Source organism: Drosophila navojoa, chromosome 2 (assembly GCF_054131105.1).
Source record: "Drosophila navojoa isolate 15081-1374.11 chromosome 2, UAZ_NAV_1.0, whole genome shotgun sequence".
NCBI classification, from domain to species: Eukaryota; Metazoa; Arthropoda; class Insecta; order Diptera; family Drosophilidae; genus Drosophila; species Drosophila navojoa.
The window spans coordinates 10,822,505-10,843,238 of NC_142890.1; the positions used below are offsets into that span (position 1 = coordinate 10,822,505).

Here is a 20,734-nt window from a genome sequence, read left to right on the forward strand (position 1 = left end):
TAATTGAAAGAAATATATATTTTTTTCTTATGCTTGCTCTTTTTGCCTCCTCCTCCTCCTCTCTCTTAAACAACACACAATTTGCATTTGCTGTTGGAACACTGACACTGTTTCATTTACTAAATACCAATTTCAATTATTTTAAACAATTAAATACATTTATTGTAAATTGTTAATTGCACTTGCTTTTCGTTTGCTTTGCTTTGTTTAGATTTAAATTCTGTTTCTTTGGAATGAGTCGTATTTATGTTGTTTTACTTATTGTTTTGCTACTGGGCCTAACGTCGACGAAATAAGTGATCTTTAAGGCAGCTCAGCTCAAACTAGCCTACTGAATATCTATACATAAATGTTTATTATGATTATTATTATGATTGATTTTACAGTTCTTTAGCATTCCTCCAGCTGTCTGTCTGTCTGCTTGGTGATTTGATGCGCGCTTTTTGCTGACTAGTTGTGCAAAATATTGTTGGACGGCTGCCTGAGAACCTCAACTAACTTATGTCTACAAAAATGTTTAAGCACCAACTCGATTCAAGGCTCCATCTATACACTACTATAAAATGTTTAATATATATGTACGTATGTATCTATATATATTTATATTTGAATATATTTTAAAATGCTACAAAAAATCGACGTGCGGCTGTTAGCCAATTGCTACCAAACGAAATATAAATGGCACTGACTGGAAAAAAATCAAACGGTACGGAAATCAAATGTTTAACTTGAACTTGTCGTAAGGTACACGTGTGCATAAATACTGCGCTTAACTGCTACCACACAAAACTAATTAGCTATTAGCTAGACATTGCACTTAATTCAAATAGAAAACCCAACAAAAAAGGAAAGAGAAATAAAATTTAAAAATGAGTATAAGAAATTCAACTCAAATAAACATCAACCTACACCGTTAAATCAAAGAGAAGTGTAAATAAATAACAAAAGTTATTCAAGACCTAAGCGTATGTGAATATGTGTATATATATATATATATATAAATAAAAAAACTAGAAAACATAGACATCTGTAAATATACTACTTAAATGGCTAAACAAAAAACTTGCAGCAACTTGGTTGACGGCTTTAAGTAATATGCATGTCTATGTATGTATGTATGTATGTATGTAAGTATGTATGTAAGTAGAATACTCATTGTTCCCAAAACAACAACGACAACAACAACCAACAAATTGCTTCACTGTCGTCATTATGTTTGTTGTTGTTGTTGTTGCAGCTGTTGTCAACTAGAATATACTCATGTTCCCAAGTAGAAAATTTGCAAATTGTTTGAAGAGAGCTGACGAAACACAAACCCAAAACATTAATTATAAAAAAAATAAAAAAACAAAAATAAAAATAAAATGAAAATAAAAATCTGCCTCTAAGCGCCTAAAAATCACTTATTTTTCAATCGTTAGCTGCCAGTTTTTTTTTTTAGAAATGTTTGCGACCTATCAACTAACAAAAAATTTCTCGACGAGCAATAATCATATTTACTTGAGTAATTTTTTTTTTTTTACTCTCTTTCATTTTTGTTCAATATTTTCAGTTGTTTGTTTGTTTCTTACAGAGAAGCTGCAGTTGTTTATTTGAGTATTTGTTGTTGTTCTTGTTGTTGTGCATTGCTAAATAAATTATAATCGTATATATGTTCAAGTGTGTGTTTATGTATGTATATACGTAGCTATAGTTAAATATGTAGTATTACTACGTTCAATATCTATTGAATATGTCCTGTGTTGTGCACTGTCAACGCCAGAATCTTGCTTCTTTTTTGCTGCATTTATGTACATACGCACATACATATCGATGCATGTACATACATAAATACATATACAGATTAAGCTGGTACTAAAAACTAACAATTTATATGGACTTCAATCAATAAATTCATGGTGCACGCAAACAAAAAAAAGTTCAAAAGACGGAGCCGGCATGCATATATCGACCAACTGTAAATATTTTTTGATATCAGAATTCAGATAAACAAAAATTAAAAGAATAAAGGTATAAATTCAGGAATGAAATTAATTATTATTTCTTATAGAGATATATATATATTAAAAATGTGATCGTTAGCTGTGCGATTCATGCAGAATTAAATAAACGCAAATTTTAATCGAGTTAAGTCAAAATCAAAATTATAATCAAAAGCAAGCGATGCAAAGGGTTAAAAGCGTGCGAAAAAAAAATCAAAGTTTGAATTGCATATTTTTAGGCATTGCACAAATCTAATCATAATTCTATTTGATCATAAGCAAGCAGCAACAGATTCGGCCAAAACACCGACATTGCAATACCCTTACAGAAAACTAAAAGCAATCAAATGGAAAAAGCTATATCTGTAGACTTTTAAATAGAGAGAGATATGGTCAGTTATTGAAGATATACTATATCTATGAATCAAATAACGAATACGCCTCTGCAAGAGTATGCAAATAACAAATTAATAAATGTGACTTGGCAATTGTTTGATTATGAAACAAACTGAAAATGAAAAGCCAAATAAATAAACAAGAAATAATGCTGGCTAATAAATTGAGCATGCAACTGGGCGTATGCTTAATGTGCACAAGTTTATGGACTATTCTCGGCGGAATTGTAAACGCTTTAAATCAAAAGTAGCTTCTTCTCTTTTCTTTTTTTTTTAGCTCAAATTAGTCGTTGACTAACTTTATACTGTCGTGAGTTTGTGTAAGTGTTGTAAGTAAGTATTATTGCTCGCTGTTTGGCTCGGTAATAGAAGTTAAAAACTTTGGCTAACCATAACTCAATTGATCTATGACTCGCCTCATAAACTGGCTTATTAGATGTTCATATATTACTTTTTTTTTTGCTCTTGTTGGTGTAATTTTCGAAATGATGTGTGTGTGTGTGCATGTGTGTGTGTTTTTTGTTTGTTGTTTTTTTGTATTTTTTTTGCTGGTGTCAACAGTTATGGCGCATATAGTTAAGAGTATATTGAATCAATATTTAGCTGATTGAAAATCATAATTTGTAGTTATTGAGATACGATATGGTAGTTAAGTAGTTTATCTAGCAAATAACCCACCGCTATGATCTGGATATTCCGTCAACAGAGGATTGGCGGTCAGTGCTGCATAGTTCGCGTAGTCGGTGTATGGCGATGCAAAGATCATGCCATGGGCGGTCTGATCGAAGGCGGCCGTCGGCGCCGCCTGGGCGGACAGTATGCTGGCCGCTGATGTCGGCACTGTCATTCGTGGATTAAGTATCAATGGTGCGCCGAGCGGTGCACTGGCGGGATTACGTATCTGGGTGGCCAGTCCGGACAATGTGGGTGTCAGCAGGCGATTATCCGATGCAGCAACCAAACGGCGCCAGTCCTCTTCGCACACTGCGGGATACAGAACAGAAGCAGAAGGAGAACCAACGCATGAGAAAGCTGTCCGTATAGAAAATCCATGTAAATTCAAAGGAAAACATATTCATTATATCATTATTGGTTAGACGGATTAGCAAGCACGACTATCGCTATCTCAATCGGATTCGATTGGCTTTTTTTTATAGAGCACACAGCAATTATGCATTGCGGATTGCCATCGAAGCCGGGTGGATGTTTAATCATTTTATTTCTTTTTTGGTCAGTACTGGGATTAGCTGTTGGTATTAGACAAAAGTTGTTTCTCTTTTTTTTTTCGTTTTGCTTCTTTTGTTGTTTTTGTTTGTTTGAGTATAAATAGTTGTTGACTTATATGTAGAGCTTGATTGATTGACGTACCTGCGACTGATTTCGCTGTTGTGTCCCTATATGTGCCGTTAATAATGGCTAATTCCATAAGTTGACGTTTCTTTAGCTCATCTTCGCCTTCGGCTTGCTGTTAGTACAAGTACGCGTACGCATGTGTGTGTTGGCGCGTGTATGTGTGTATGTGTGTGTGTGTGTTGTTTTTTGTTTTTGTGTAGTAGTGGTAGTAGATATTTGGTTTCAATGTATTAAACAAAATACATCAAAGCATATTAGATTGGTAAAAGAAATGAAAATATACAAAAAATATTATTATTAATATTTCGGTTAACAATTTTAGCAATGAGATAATTATTTATTTATTGATTTTATACAGATAGATAGGTACAGCAAATTGATTAATCAATATATGTAAATAGGCAACTGGCATTAAAAACATGCCAAACAATTTAACATCTTAATTCTTGCTCTTGCTCTCTTGTTGTTTTGTATTTTTCTTTGAAATTAATTTTCTTATTTTTGTTTTTTAATTGAAGGAATGGGGAGTTGGAAGATAGACTTGCAGAGTGCCAGTCGGCATTTGCTATAGCTATTACGCATCCACTTACCGGCACGAGCAGCTTTTGCACTTCAGCGACAGCCTGAGCCAATTTGACTTTGGCGCGATTCTCGGTATCCTCGACGGTAATCAGGACGTGCAAGTCGTCAGACAAGTGCTCCCAGTTGGGCTTGCCACGATTGGCATCCTCCTGCAAGGCATAAAAGAAATTTTATAATATATAATATAATTTCATTTGAATTGTGGCAGATTGTGTAAAATCTGATTAAGTTGATATTTTCTCTATACAATAACTATTTAAGCACACAGTTATACTAGCAAATGTTTTTATGATAGCGCAGACTAATGCTCTAATCTTTCTGCTTATAAAAATTATATACTTGAAAGCAGTTTAATACTGCCGGAATATTTAAGTTTTTATACATTTTGATTGAATAATCATAGCTATAAATCTAAAGGAATTAATTATACCAATTTGGTATACATGCTATATATTATATATTGTAGTATAATATTTGTAAACATTTATTTGTATATACATATATATAATGAAATCCCATTCGTATGTATATATATCACTTTTCGTATAAAAACTACAGCATTATATCAGCCATTTTTCTATGTATTTATTGACTTAGTACTCACTCTTATGCATATATAGAGAGAGTACTACCTAAATATTTGCATATATCTTTTAGTGCAAACCGCAAACACAACCACAACTACAATTACAAGCGGCAACAGTTTATTGGCAATGAACGTCACCCGGCAAACGTGAATGCCAATAAAATCGTATGCCTTGTCTTATTTCGCTCATTTCGGCCAAAGTGTAGTTGGAATGCGGACGAATTGCAGCGAAATGCCCGTGGCCCGAGGACATTTTGTGGCGCATGTGTTCGCTAATGGCCACAAACAATTAATTGTGGCCACACAGTAAAATGGATTTTGTGAAATGTTCGAAATTTGAAAATTCGACTGGGGCGGTTTTAGTTTGCGGCCACGCCAAATGCCCACAGGCACTGTTGGCTGTCACGCTCGAAATGTGTGAGAATATGTGCTTAATATTTGTTAATGGTTAACCCAAGGCTTCCGCGACTTGCTCAGCTCATTAACTTTTGACCCAAAATGCGAAAGAAAGCACTGAATACATACATTATTTATATGCATGGATATATACTGCTCATGCTTTTAAATATAATTTTGAAAATTTTCTAATCAATTAAGCTCAAAGTGCCAGGCGAAACTGTCAGTTTAGTTGGCTTTTGAAGTTGGCTCATCAGACAGACAGACAGCCAGACAGTCAGACAGCCAGCCAGTCCAGTGCCTGGCTAATTTCGAGCCACCAGCCAGCCACTTGTCAAATTACGAACTGTCAAGCGGCAAAATGAGCCAACTTAGTGGACACATCTGATTCAAACAGTTGCATGGAGACTGATTTATATGTATTCAGATATATATGTATATATTAAGGGGTTTCTGCTGCAAAATATATGCGAATGTGTGTGTGTAGATATTTTTGTATTTCCATCTCTTGTTTGACTGCAGCTAGTAAACATTTTTGCTGGCTTTACTCGCTTGTCATTTTCATGAAAATATCATGAGTCACACACACACACACATATATATATATTTTGGCTGACGTTATATCAGCAAGTCAGCCAGCCAGCCAGCCAGCCAGGCAAGCCGTCCACACTGAGCACCTGAGTGGGTGTCAGCTCACTCACTGTGTATAGCTACTAAATTATCAAAATATTGCAATGCTATAAAAGTGTTCACTTTTATATGGCTTGTCTGCTCCGACTATGTGTGTTTATTGTGTGTATCCCTCTCATTCTCTACCCCCTCCCTCTCTCTATCTCTCTCTCGCTCTCTGTGTGTGTTTGCTTAAAATGCGCTCCACATTGGTAAACTACGAAAATACATTTAATCATGTTAGCTCTGTTTATTTTCTTGTTTGTTTAACGTACGCCAGAGGAAATTAAATCATCCTGAGTGCTGAGGAGTGACAAATTTTTTGACTATATATTAGAATTAAATGAAATGAACAACTTATATTATCTAATATTTGATATTTCTATTTAAGAACTGTCATTTTTTGTTGGCTGCTAATCTGATGTGTATACGACTCAATTATTCATATTGGACTTAAACTTGTCTCTTAATTGGGAATCATTTTCATTTTGGCTCAGCAACCGAATGTCAACCGGAATTTTCGACAGAAAAATACCATCTTAAATTGAATTTGCCATGTGCTTTGATTGCATAGTAATAGCTAGCTCTCTGGGTATGTGTGTGTGGTGTGTGTGTGTGTGTGTGTGTGCTCTGCGTGGGTGATTGGCGCTATTAGATTGGCATGCAAACTATGCAGTGGTGGGATGATATTTGATTGGCATTTAAAGTGTTAATTCAATGAAATTTTAAATTCCTCTGTATTGCTTTTATAGTTTTTCACGATTTTTCTGGACCTGAGTCTTCCATATAGAGCACAGATGTGCGTAAAAAACTCACCTTCTTTTTGTCCCGCATGGAGCCCTTGCCGCGTACCATTATCTTACAACCAGTCTCTTGTTCTAATTGCTTGGCTGTCATGCCGCGCGGTCCCAAAATGCGACCAACAAAGTTGAACTGAAACGGAAAGAAATGACAGGAAATGAGCAACAATTATAACAAATATAATATAGGAATAATAATAATAACAAATTAAGCTGAAAGTCTTAATGCCACAAGTTGATCTCATATGAATTTAAATCACATTAATGGCAAGGCTGACTCATAAACCAAATTCAATTCAATGCACAAAACATTCTTTCAAAGTCAAAATTATTATTTTCTGTTTCGCCGAGTCGAGCCAAGTCGAGTTGAGTCGAGTGGAGCGCCAGCAAAATTATAATCAAAGTGGAGAGAAGTAAGAAAATCAAAATACAAATGCACAAGCGCACAAAAGACGTAATATGACCTAAGGCGACACGCCTGAGTTCGCCACGATAAACCAATCAGCCAGACTCCCAGCCAGATTGCCAACTGCAACGGCAGCATGAGCGACTGCTTAGCGGCGGCAACAGTCAAAGGCATTTCAAATACCAAAATACCAGTAGAGGAGGGAGGTCTTTTCGGTCGAGAGCTGACTGACAACAGGTCACACTGATAGCGGGGCCCGGCTAGTTGAGCTCTTGCCAACAGCTGTGTAATTGATGAGCCAGCAGCCAATTATCATATGCTTCATGCCTGCGCTCTAACCACGCCCTCGAGCGTAATTTGATGCTCGTAAATTAGACGATCAGATTGTAGATTTATTAGGCACACTCATAGACGAATATCTCAACAATTTAACCTGAATTATATAGACAATTATATAAAGGTATTTCTATATGTATATACGTATATATATTGAAAATGGCGCAATTCTAGCCCTGAGGCGACCACCCACCTACTGGTGGCGCAGTTTGGCTTTTATTAGCAAAAAGGCAAGGCTAAGTGTGTCAGAACGAATATCATATACTCTATAAAAAGTTTTGGAAGCGATGTTGGTTAACAGGTTTATAAGAATATATAACTCTGTTATGCATATTCGATTCGACTTCGATTTTTGTAATTTATTTAATTATTTTTTATTTTTTCTTTTTTATTCTTTTTTTTTTATTTTTAAATTTTTTTATTTTATTTTTTTATCTTTTTTATTTTATTTTTTATCTTTTTTATTTTATTTTTATCTTTTTTTATTTTATTTTTATCTTTTTACTTTATTTTTTTTATCTTTTTTTATTTTATTTTATTTTATTTTATTTTATATTTTTTATTTATAATTTTTTAGTTAATTTTTTATTTATTTTTTATTTTTATTTATTTTTTTTATATTTAATTTAAATTTTCTTTACAATTTATTTTTTTTTTTTTTTACTTTCTTAGATTTATTTCTTTTTAAACTTTCTGATTTACTTTTCCCTAAGTCAAATTTAGGGATTATAATCTGAGAATTCATATATAATGCTCATATCGATCATTTATACATAGACTCTAAAATTGAATGCTTATTTCTTTACATCATCATTACATTTGCTGACAAATTAATAATACCCGCTGCAAGAGTATTTTCATTTTTATTTCCAAACTGATGATGTGATATGTGTTGTTGCTGCTGCTCTTGTTGTTGCTGTTGTTATTGAATTGACGATGATGTGAGTGGCAACAGCAGCACTCGTTGTTGTCGGGCATGTAAGTGTATTAATCTTTATCTAGATAAATAAATCTATACATATACAGATATATCTGCTGGCATTTGCTGTTCGCTGCTTGTTGCTTACTGCACCAACTGCTGCAGGCAACTATTGAGATCAAATCAATTGAGAATTGCTGCAGATGCGTAAATGCTGTTAACGGCTTAATGGCTGTGTACAAATTTTAATTAGGAATTTAACAATGTGCATTTAAACGGATTCGTTTGAAAACAGAACCAGAACAAGCGTAAAATTCAACCTTTCATGAAAAGGTTGTAAATATTTGCATTCGCAATTGTTTCAGGCAATTAATTGAAACTCGAATTCATTTGGCTTAACGACAACACACGACACTCGATGCTGATAATTAACAAAAGCTGGGCTCAAGTACGTATATCAAGTATTTAATCGCAGCCAAATTAAAAGTAATTCAGTTAATCAATTGTAAAGAGTTTTCCCTTTAATTTCCAATCAATTATGAAATAAGTGCAGTGGCACTTATGCGACTCAAGTGGAAAACTGCAACAGCAACAGCAACAATATTTATTAATATTGTTGTTTACTCGACTCAAAAATGCTGTTAGCAGACAAAAGGGGCTACAGTCGTTGGAACAGGAGCTCTCAGTCTCTCTCTCTCCCCCCTCGTTCTCTCTTTGGCTTTCCCTCTCTGATTGCGAGCAGCGATAAGAATGATTTCATTATGTACTAAATACTTATATGTATTCGCAGCGCAAACAATTGATAAGCCGCCAGCAGCAGCAGGGCATAAGATGCTTTTTTTAGACTCTTTCAGGTCGCCCCCTAAAAGAAGAGAAAGACGCGCATGGACCCAATTTAAAAATTAATGAATCAATATGGAAATCGGCTATGGCTGCTATGGTTGCCATCATAATAACGGACAATTGTAAAAGCCGCTTAACAGCACGTGACAGTTGCCCAGAGCCAGACAGAACAGAATCAAGCCAAATTTATATATGTTATTTATATAGCCAATATAGCATACATATGTATATGCATGTATGTATGTATATCGAATGAATTGTTTCTTAAGTTCAGGTTTTTCACGCTGCCAAATGGACGCAACAGTTTTACAAATAGTTTTCAACAGCAAAACATCTTTTCATATTAGCCGCCAGTTAAGTGGAAACAAAAAATGCAAAACTAGGCAGCCAGGCGGCGCAGATCAAATGGATTACAAATCTGTATAAGTACATTTTAACAAACATACAATCTATATGTCTTCTCTTTATAAGAGTGTGAGTGTGAATGCGAGTGTGTGTGTGAGTGTGTGTGTGTGAGTGTGCGTGCGTGTGCTTAATTATACGCGAATGTAATACAAAAAGTATGTCTATATTTCGCGGAAAAATAAATCACAGTTTGACATCTAACAAAAAAGAAAAACCAGCTGGCCTCCCCTCCCTCCCCTCTGTGAACTGCTGTACTACTTATAAAATAACTCAAAAATTAAAATGAGCATTTTTTTTTTGTTGCATATAATTAGCATTTTATGTTCATGACCAATTCGCTGCAGTTTTCAGATTAATTGCCAATATATTTACGACACTCACAATGCATAAAGTGTGCAAAATGTTGCGACAAATGAGCTGAGCTCAGTTACTGCTGTTGTTGTTGTTGTTGCTGTTGTTGTTGCTGTTGTTGTTGCAAACAATTTAACATAAATACTCTAGCAGTTAGTAATGTCCGCTAATGGACAGCAGCTGTTAGCATAGTATTCAGCTTAGCCAGCTTTGTGAATTTTAAAATATTAAAACTGCGAAGGTGCTTGAATCTTAAGGCTTTTTATTGGTGGTTCATAAACTGAGAAAGTGTCACAAGTACTAGTTCAATTTATAGTTCCACTCAAGAAAAGGTCTGGGGGTGTTAAATTTTTGTTTGTTTCATTTTTTTTTATTATTTTTATTTTTTTTATTGGTTTTTTTATTTTTTTTTACTGGTTTTTTTTTTTTTTTTTTGTTTTAATTTTTTTTTAATTTTTATTTTTTTATAATTTTTTTTTTGTTATTATTTTTATTTTTTTATTTTTATTTTTTTTTTATTTTTTTTATTATTATTTTTATTTTTTTATTATTTTTTTTTATTATTATTATTTTTATTTTTATTATTATTTTTTTTTTTTTAATAATTTTTTTTTATTTATTTTTTTTTTTATTTTATTTTTTTCATTTCTATTTTTATTTTCTACCTATCCCATACTTTTGCAATCCTCTTGGATATTTGTCTATAAATATTTTTATAGCAAGGGCTTTCATTAAATTCAAATAAACCCGTATGAATTACTTATTTAAATATTTTTCAAAATCTGTTTATTTTTACAAGCTGCCCAACAACAATTTCTAGCTATTGCCATGACTGCCAGCCGTTTGAATAACTGAAATACTAAAAGCGAAGAAACTTAAGCTGATACTATTTAAACAGCTGCCTGGCAGCTTTAATAAAAGTTTCATCTTTTATCTGACTTATCTCGGCGCTCAGCGAACGCCGCGGGACGATTGAGCATTGTGTTGACAGGCGAGCAGAAAGAGACGCACGCATAGATAGACAGAGAGACGAGAGTGCATTTGAAATAAATACTGGGCTGTGGGACAGCTTCAACTGGAGCTATGCGTTATATACAAGTCTGTGTATGTGTTAATAGCTAGTTCAGTAATTAATTGTAAACTGTTAAATGCCTTTGTTGTTGTTGTTGCTGTTGCTGCTGTGGCTTGTTTGCAACAGATGTTGCTGTTGACGTTAATTAAGTTGTATTTATGTTTTGGACACACTCAGCAGCAGCAACAATTGAGCGCATTAAGAGAGACTGCATTTTGTAGGCTTGCAGAATGCAATGCGAATGCGATGCACTCGCATAAGACATAAGCCTTGTTGACAAATTGTTGTCCATTTACATGGCGTTCGTTGTTGCCGCTTGTCAGACGGCTGACAAATCACTATTTACATTGTTAAATATGGTTGAAATTATTTACTGCTATTATTTTTCGTGCAAACGTTTTGGCTAATGCTGCCCGCTGTGTCCTAACTCTCAGTGGTTTAATTTATGAGCAATGACGAGGCTAAACAATATATACATATATAAACAATATATTATGTGTTTATGTATAAACATATCAATGACTGTGTGCGTGTGTGTGTGTTGTGTGTGTGTGTTTGCATGGACAATAAACATTGTGAAAACTTGTTGCATTTTCTTGCCTGCCTGCCTGCCTGCCTGGCGACCTGAAACGCAATTTGTCTTGCTTGGAAACATTTGGCTTCGGTCATTCGGCAGAAAAATGTCAGAAATGTTCATGTTCAGCTATCGAGCTAGAAATATTGCAATTAAATGAAATGATTTATCGAAATGATGAACACACACACACACACACACACCCGCGCACAGTCACAAAAACAAAATCTTCAACTGGTCGATGGGCATATAAATAGAAGCATACGAAATACAGAGAACACCTGAAATATCAAAAAACCGAAATAGTCGAAAGAAATAAAACAAAATTGAGCATATTTTATATGTGGATATACAAATAAATTTATATATGTATATATAAAGATCTATAAAACCTATGCCCTGTGATCGTAAATCTTGGTCGAGCTGTGCCAATTTCCATTTGGAAAGCACAAGGAACAACAACAACAACAGCAGCAACAACAACAACAACAGCATCATCAAAAGCAACTTTGATTTAGCCTTTTGCTCTGTTTCAGCATCAAATTATGTTCGTTTTCTAATTTATGACTTGCCTCGTTCACAATCAAATCGCTCTGCTCTTTGTAGGAGCAAAATCAAGAAAAAGACGAGATAACAAAAAAAAAAAAAAAAAAAACAACTAACTAAAAAACTTTATGCAAAACAGTTGCTGCTGCTTAACGGCTAACGGCTTATGCAATGCAGCGGCAGAAATTAATTAAGTAGAAGTTGCTGACTTTAAATAGTGTTTAATTTTTAATACCCTAGAGAAATGCACATTAAATAAGTTAAATCAGCTCAACTTTCAAGCCAATACATAGTGAAATTTCGAAGCGAATCTTATGTCAATCTGACATAATCGTTAAATATTTACATATACTATAGTATATGACGTAGATAATACTTTGCATTTTGTCTCAAATTATAGGGTAACTAATAGTCTCAACTTTCGCCAGCGAGAATTTGCCACAGATTTAAGCGTGTCTAACTAATTAGCAACTTAAAGCAAGCATATTTACATATCGAGCGCTTTAAGTGATGGCTCGTCTCGAAATAAGCCAATAAAAACTTTATAAATTGAACATGTATATACATATATATACAACTATAAATATATATAGCAAATAGACAAATAGATAGCTATGTGGAGCACGAACTGCCCCTCAATGAAAGACATGCTTTAATTGTGTCAAGCAATGAAATAAATTCACTCGGTTCTCGGTTCGCGATGCTGTCAGCCATAAATAAGGCAAAACTACGCCCAAACATTTTCCAAAATGAAAACGAAACAACAATAACAAATTAAAATGAGAAAGACAGAAAAACAGCATTTGAAATTGCATAAAATTAAATCAAATTCTAATTTGCCATGGCGTTTGGCTGGGCGGGGAAACGAAACGCCTACAACGGACGACAACGACGACGGCGACGACGACGTCAAGCGACTTCCTAAAACGCTTCACTGATTTTGTCTAACCCATTTTAAACACATACACACATACATATGTAAATGTGCATGCACGTGTGTGTGTTGTGTGTGTGTGTGAACTGATACGCATTTTGCATTTGGCGAGTCTTAAGGCGAGCCCCGCCGTACTGCGGCAATTGCCATGTTTTGGACAACTTAACAGCCGACTGATTCCATCAGCTGTCTAAAGGTGTGTTCTCTCCCTCCCTCTCTCTCTCTCTCTCTCTCTCCCTCTAGATACGTGTGCGTGTCTGCCAGAGTGTTGCCTAACCGCCCATTTGTTGCAGCAGCGTCTCGTGGTCTTTGGGCACTGTTAGAGGGCGCACCTTAAAGCGATTTCCGGTGTACCAGTTGCTCATTGGGGCCCATTGAGCAGGCCGCGCTGTCAATTCTAATTAGCGGAAGCGCTTCAAATGTGCTTCGATTCATAAATTAGATCATCGCTGATCGTTTCCCAATATATATACATACATACACACATATATAAATATATTCATGAATGTTTATATATTTAAATGTGTTTACTTACATCTGGATGCTCACGCACTGGCACATAAACCTTCTCGTTCAGCGTTACCATAGCACCCTCGGGCTCCGGCAGGGTGAGGGGCTCCTTCTTAACGCCATTAATCTGGAATAGGGAGGCACGAACACGTGCAATTTCTGCAATAAAAGAAAATAATTGTTAATGAATTGGCAATTAAAATGCGTTAACTTAAAAAGATAAAAATATGCCTATAAAAATATTCCTATAAAATATTCCTATAAAACTTCAAAATTATTACGACCAAAGTGTGATTCGATAAAAGTTTCTAAAATGCCTTACAGCCAAAATGTTTGTATGAATAATTAAAATATAATAAAAAAAAAAAAAACTTTGTCTTTTATGCTGCTATCCAAGTGCAAAACAAGTTTTATTTTATTTTTTGTTTAATTGACAACTATGTGGCTAATCATTCAACTCGGTCATTAGAGCAATTTGCCATTTAGTTAAATGTGCGTATTAAATGACGCTTCATTTGACTTTTCGAGCAACAATTGCCCCCCAGCATATACATATACATGCATAGACGACACATACAAGCCATTAATGGCGTGTGAATGTTTACTTTATATTAATGCCGCTAATTTATTAGATGCAAACTAGTCAACACACAGACGCACAGCAGATACCTTACCTCTACGGCCCCATTAACAATATATAGTCAGCTAGTGAAATCATTTGGTTTATATATAAACGAATTATGGCATGCATTTGCCTTTCAAATTACAGCGATGCGGACGGGACGGAGCGGCGCAGAGCTGTGTTAAATAAATGTAAAATGCAATGCCAAATTGCGCATACGCCTCATTGTGCGCCATAATTCACACATTTGGCGTTTGGGCTACCGCAGCGACTAACTGTCGTCGACGTCGACGTCGACGTTGTCACTGTCGCCCCCCAACTGTGCCAGTTGACAGCGCCTTTACAATTGATATGATCAACATTTGGTTGTTGTTGTTGTTTGGGACTCGACGCAGTTGCATTGTTTAAGTTTGGCATGTGCCCCCGACTATAGCCGGCCCATACAATGGCCAATAATTTGTCACCAGAACGATAGGGCAGTCTCGCTATGATCTATGTGACAATTGAAATAGATATATACAGCTATATATATATATATATGTATATTTTAATAGTGGGTGTGTTTGCTTGGGCACATGTCATACGGCATGACTTAAGAAGCAGCCACTGTGCCTCACGCCTAGGGGGTCTAGTATGTCATCAATTTGCTGCATGAGTTGGCCAGCAAAATAACACATTGGTTAATTCATTCTGCTTATGGCAATACAATACTTAAAGCACCTCCTTCTACGATATGCAATTATTTATTATTGAAAACATTTAAATTTATTGCTCAAATCGTTGGCCGCAACGAAACGTGCAAATTTTCACTACGAAATTTATATCCAATTCAAGTGAACTTCAAGAATCCAACAAAGTGAAAATGTTCTAGGAAATATTTTATATATTTAATATATTCAAGTTTTATGCATCTTGGCCCAGTTTCTGTTGTTCATTGTGCCTTCGTTCTTCGTTCCCCTCCTCCTCGGCTGACTAATGCAATATCCCTGCCAAATGTAAAATCGCCATGCATAAAATTTGACAATTTATTGACGCTCCGCTGCCGCTCGTAAAGTGCAGCAGCGCTAGAAAAAATACACACAAGTCTAAATTTAAAATGTTGCAAAATGTGGCAGCTGGGCGTAAAAGGCGCTGCCGACCAGCACTCAGAAGGGCGTCATAAAGCCCTCAAAATTATGTTTGGACACATGGCCAAGATGGCTGAAAGGCAGCCCTCGTCTATTTTTGAACAAGAACTCGAAAAAACAACAACAACAACAGCAGATCAGAGATGTTTCTCGGACAGAGTTCGTTAGCATTCTTCAATAGTTTAGACAATGTGTGCGGGATTTGAATTGAGAAAACAATCAACTATCAACAAAACAATAAGCAACATAATAATAATACTTAAATGTTGCCCACACACGCCAGCGTCAAGTTCTTTTCGCCAGTTCGCTTGCCACCAAATTTGGTTAGCGCTGTGTGTGCGCCTTATATGGCCGTGTTCGCCTATTTGAATTGCCAAGATAGAGAGATAGAGTCATAAGCGAGACACATGTAAATTATGACTAAAACTTGACTTGCATTAAGAGTGCCGCCACTTCCAATGAATGAGCGATACAGTTTGAAAAAAATAAGAATAGATATACAAATATATATAGTATATATGTATGTATGTATATATATTTATTAATAAACAGCAACTGCTTTATAAGCACTGCAGAACGAGAACTTGTTAATGAATCAAAAGATCTTTCATTGATAATTATTAGATTGGTTTAGCCGCTCGACACCTACATATAGACAACCTGCTCAAGCCAACTCACCCAATGCCCTTAAATGGTCACTTAGCAACGGACATGGGGTTTAATTATACACCACATACATATATGCATATACATATATGTAAATGTGAAGCTAGAGGAAGAGAGAGAGAGAGAGAGCGAGAGAGAGAGCAAGAGAGCCATGGAGTCGCTAAAGGCAAGCTATTAATTAAGCTGCCTGCGCATATGGCGCATCGACTTTGGTCTTAATTATTATAATTTATCTAAATGCTGATATCGATTCGGCCCGTCGCCAGTGACTAATCCGATTCTATGATACTGCCCCCCGCCTGGGGCCAGCTGTGTCATATGCAAATGCAATTCCACGGCTTATTCATCTAATTCGTGTGCCACACATCTCCTTCAGTTTGTTGTCAGGGTCTGTCCAACGATTTGACATTTGACCGATTAAAATTGGCAGCTGTCATGATTGCGTTTATGCTTGAACAGATCTCAGCTTGCTGATTTCATGATTGCAGCACAAAAAATTGCTCACGTTGCGTGCGAGACGCAGGAAAATGTTGCCAACTAAATGAAAAGCTTTTCGCCGAACTGCCCTTAATTTGCTGTTGAACATCTATTAAACGGAACGCAGAGAACAAATTGTTCGCACATATATAAATGTATGTATAAATGTATATGTATGTATATACTTGATGCTTGTTTATTGCGACAAATTCCATGCTGTATTCAATATTTCAGTTTTCACTCGCATCGCTTAATGAGTTCTTTGGCCGACTCTTAATGTGCTTGGACAGCTAGAACGAGCCATGTCTTGTTATTTATATCTGTTCATAATGTTTCTGCTTGTTTTCTGTTGCTGCTGCTGTTGCTGCTTCTTCTCTCTTTTTTTTTTTGTTGGTGAAAATGAAAATCATTTTCCACTGCGCTGCCAAGCAAATTAAATTATATTATGTGCAATTTTTTGTTGCTCACAGTCTCAAGAGATTTTCCGCTCCGCTGTTTGCTCTTCGCGCTTTATGCAAAGGCGTCGCATAGACGCACATTAAATACAATTAAACGAACGAACAAATGGCATAATTTGAATTATATCATTTCATTTGATAAGAAGTGCTATAATGTAAGTGGAATCTATTGTTTTTACCATACTTTGTCATTTGATTTATAGGCAGACATGTTGTTTGTTGCTTCCACATAACCGCAGACAACCTTGTTCACGCCAAAATCTAATCCCAGCTTGTCAATCTTATAAGATATGCCAAACAGGCAGTCAGGCAGTCAGGTAGGCAGTTAGCTCAGTTGACACCTAAACCAAATTAATGCCGAGCTCAGCTCACAGCTTGGCGACCGCGGGCAGATCAGCTGATTGATTGATTCAGCTGGAGCGCAGTAATTTGCATTGGCTCACGACTTTGCTTCAAGTGCGATACATTAGCCGCCAAGTAACCGAGCAGCTAATTTATGAATGCAAGACCATTCGGGCCACGAATTAGATGACTCGCACCGTGGGCTCCAACGGCGTGGGTGTTGCCAGCGTATTTTGGCCTTAACAATGCCAAAACGCTGATCGTGTGGGTGACAAGCCGCGTTTAACAAATTGTCACAGCAATGACAAACGCCCCGTAATGCCATCAAATAATACATAAAGAAACAAAAACGCTTCAAGCTCGGCTTGAATGCCGACGGTTGTGTGCCATAGCCACTGCAATTAAGCCAGTTGCCTCCGGCCATAAACCAACTGCAGGCACACATTTGGCATGAACTCCACAAATGCCTTGCTCGGCCTTGAGAATTTGCACACAAAATCGCTTTGCGCAAACCAAAAACACGCACATATCTATATACATACATATATGTATAGCATATCTCTGTATTTGTATCTGTATCTGTATTCAAGTAATTTCATTTATTTGATTTTTGTATTTTGCATACTTATTTTTATGTATGTATGTATGTACGTATATTATTATTCCTTTGCCTGCGGTTAGACAGTTCCAAAAACAATTTTTGTAAAATTGTATAAAAATGTTAATTATGATAGACATATATTTATACATTATATACATGCATGCATATACATATGTATGTATATATGTATATATTTTCGGGTTCTTCGACTTTCTTTACTAAATTTTAAATGCGCCACAACGATTTGGTTTTTTGTGTATTCAGATAATCAAGCATTGCGGTTTTCATGCTGTTGCACACAAATAAAATTGAATTATTAATATTATTTTATTTTTTTTTTAGTGCAATGTGCGTAAATATTGCTGGCAAAATATTCAAGTGTATGTGTGTATTTTTTTATGTAACGCAGGTCAACAAAATATGAAAAATTTTATGCAGGAATAATAAATGCATGAAGTCTTTTATTTTTTTAAATACATAAAACATATTAAAAACTTTTATCAAGCCCACTCCAACTGACAATACGATTTATTATTAGCCCGTATAACCTTTAATGGATATGACTATAATATGTAGTGCATACAACATTCACATAAACATGCGACAGCAGGCCAACAAGTTCATAAAATGAAATAACAACCGACAAGTACATAAAAAACAAAAACAGTAAACAGTTGTTTACCTACATAAATTTTGGGTCACAGCCAGAAGAAAAGCAGCGTCAAGCAAAAAGCGTGAAAACTGATATCGACACAAAAATATTACCAATCAAGTTTCACTCTCAAAGCGGTTTAATAAAATTTTCCGATTATCATTCAGAAGACAAACATTTTTTGTTGTTTCCGAAAAGTTTTTGATCTGAACAGATTTTCTTAGGAATTGCAATTTAATTTTTGCCGGAAAATTTTTGTTTTAAATTAAATACGAAAAAGAATCAAGAATATATGACTCAATTTTGTTACGCAGAAAAACTTGTTTTTATCGATCAATATGAAATGTTTAATTTAGTAGTAAATATAGCAAGAATAATGTCCGACTGAGACGAATTTTTAGTAGTTTTTAGTTCTATTTTTGAAAAAAAAAAAGAAATAAAAGAAGAATATGCGTTTCCGGTAGATTAAAATAGCTGTCTATAATACAGACTAAAGTTGACACATTGACAACTTCAGCTAGTTTTTGCAGTTTGCAATCTATTTTTTGTTTTTGTTGTTTGAGTTGATGTAGAATTCAAGTTAGTCCAAGTTATTTTCCCTGCGATTATAATATACATTTGGAATGTACCTATACAACTTTGAGCAATGTATGGGATTCCTTAAATTATTTCAATACACAGCTTATGCTACAAATCAGTGCTACGTGCCTAAAAGCAAACCAAAACGAAAACAGAATGGAAAAAAAAATAAGAAAAGCGCACCTGGCCAGCTGTCTGGATTCTTTCACTGGGCTGCCACATGCGCATACGTACATATAAGCACCAGAATAAATATGAAAAATGTGCAAAAGCTAACAATAACACGAAAAATTCTATAAATTTTTTCGTTAAACAAACGCAGTTTTCCATATTTTTTCCTGTAGCCGCAAAGCAACCAGAAGTAAAAAAAAAATCATATTTTGCTGGGCTGATAATGCGACGTAGTATGAACTATAATAAATTGGATTTTCATTGAATATGCGTGGGTGTGTAAATATTTCTACATATATATATAGAAAATGACATGCGAATGCAATTATGCGATTTTGTATAATTTTCTCATTAAAAAGAGCATCAAAAAAGGCGTACCGAATGTGATATATAGTATTCAGTATAATGATCAAATTTACTTTGACAGCTCGCGAATGCTTTGATGAAGTAATATGTTTTATTATTAGATTGCTTCTCGAGTTGTATAATTATTATTAGTCATTCAATGATACTCTAATGCAGACACACTCAACACACGGCTATTCGAAGAGGTCTTCGGAGGCAATTACTTATAGCAGCATCGTCTCAAATTGCTAATTGTAACAATCATTGGCCAATAAGCGTACGACACGCTCGTTAATGAGCCAATAAAATGTATTTTGAGTAAATTAAATTTGTTTTAAATTATTAACGCCCATTCCACAAGCAGAGCTTATAAATTGCTGTGATTAATTCGAGGCCCCACACACCCCTGCACTTACAAGCTAAATCGTGACTAATTACGTTTCGGTTCTTAGCACTTTTGAATGCCAGCTTTATTAGCCAGTGCCATTTCATAAGGCCCAAGAAAGAAAAAAATATATAAAAATATGTATAAATATATACATAAGTATGTATATATATTTGTATTAAAATTTTAATTAGATAATTTGAATAGCAAGAGCCGCGCATTGCTAGGCAACACAGTCAGCTTTATATTTTCGGCAAATGAACAGCCCAACCAACAAAGGGCCATAAAACCAAATGAGATGTGATGCGATACGATACGATGCGATGTGATGTGATGCGAGGTCAGCGGCAAAATTGGCAACACCCCAAATAGAATATGCCACAAAATTTCTCAAGCTAGTAAATGAAAATGTGTCAACTGTTGCTGCTGCTGCTGCTGCTACTGCTGCTGCAGCTGGGAAAACAATGACACAAATGCTCAACTATTTTTCACACGCAGAGAGCACATAAAGTGAAGGTGGTCGACACGCCAGAATGCCTTTGGAGCAGCTAAAGCAAACAAAGCAGCAAGTCATGAATCTTAACTGATCTGCGCTCTGGCTTTTGTAAGTCTTAAGGGCGCTGAGCAAAGGAAGTGAAATGGTAGAGCGA

The 20,734-nt window shown here is 35.4% G+C and overlaps 1 protein-coding gene across 10 annotated transcripts in view; it reads right to left on the bottom strand.

Annotated features, from left to right (window-relative positions):
* Positions 1–20,734, bottom strand: part of how (protein held out wings) — a 41,561-nt gene that overhangs the window by 5,332 nt on the left and 15,495 nt on the right. For 6 of the 10 annotated variants that reach the window (XM_089256526.1, XM_089256528.1, XM_030388530.2 and 3 more), the window contains exons 3-7: positions 13,685–13,818; positions 6,780–6,896; positions 4,321–4,461; positions 3,746–3,842; positions 3,056–3,409 (exon numbers count right to left, since the gene is read on the bottom strand). In XM_089256526.1, the coding sequence (XP_089112652.1) occupies positions 3,056–3,409; positions 3,746–3,842; positions 4,321–4,461; positions 6,780–6,896; positions 13,685–13,818 (843 nt within the window). Of the gene's footprint in view, positions 1–186; positions 1,956–3,055; positions 3,410–3,745; positions 3,843–4,320; positions 4,462–6,779; positions 6,897–13,684; positions 13,819–20,734 lie in introns of those variants that run through there. The other 4 variants (XM_030388543.2, XM_030388539.2, XM_030388551.2 and 1 more) reach the window with 3 other exon arrangements.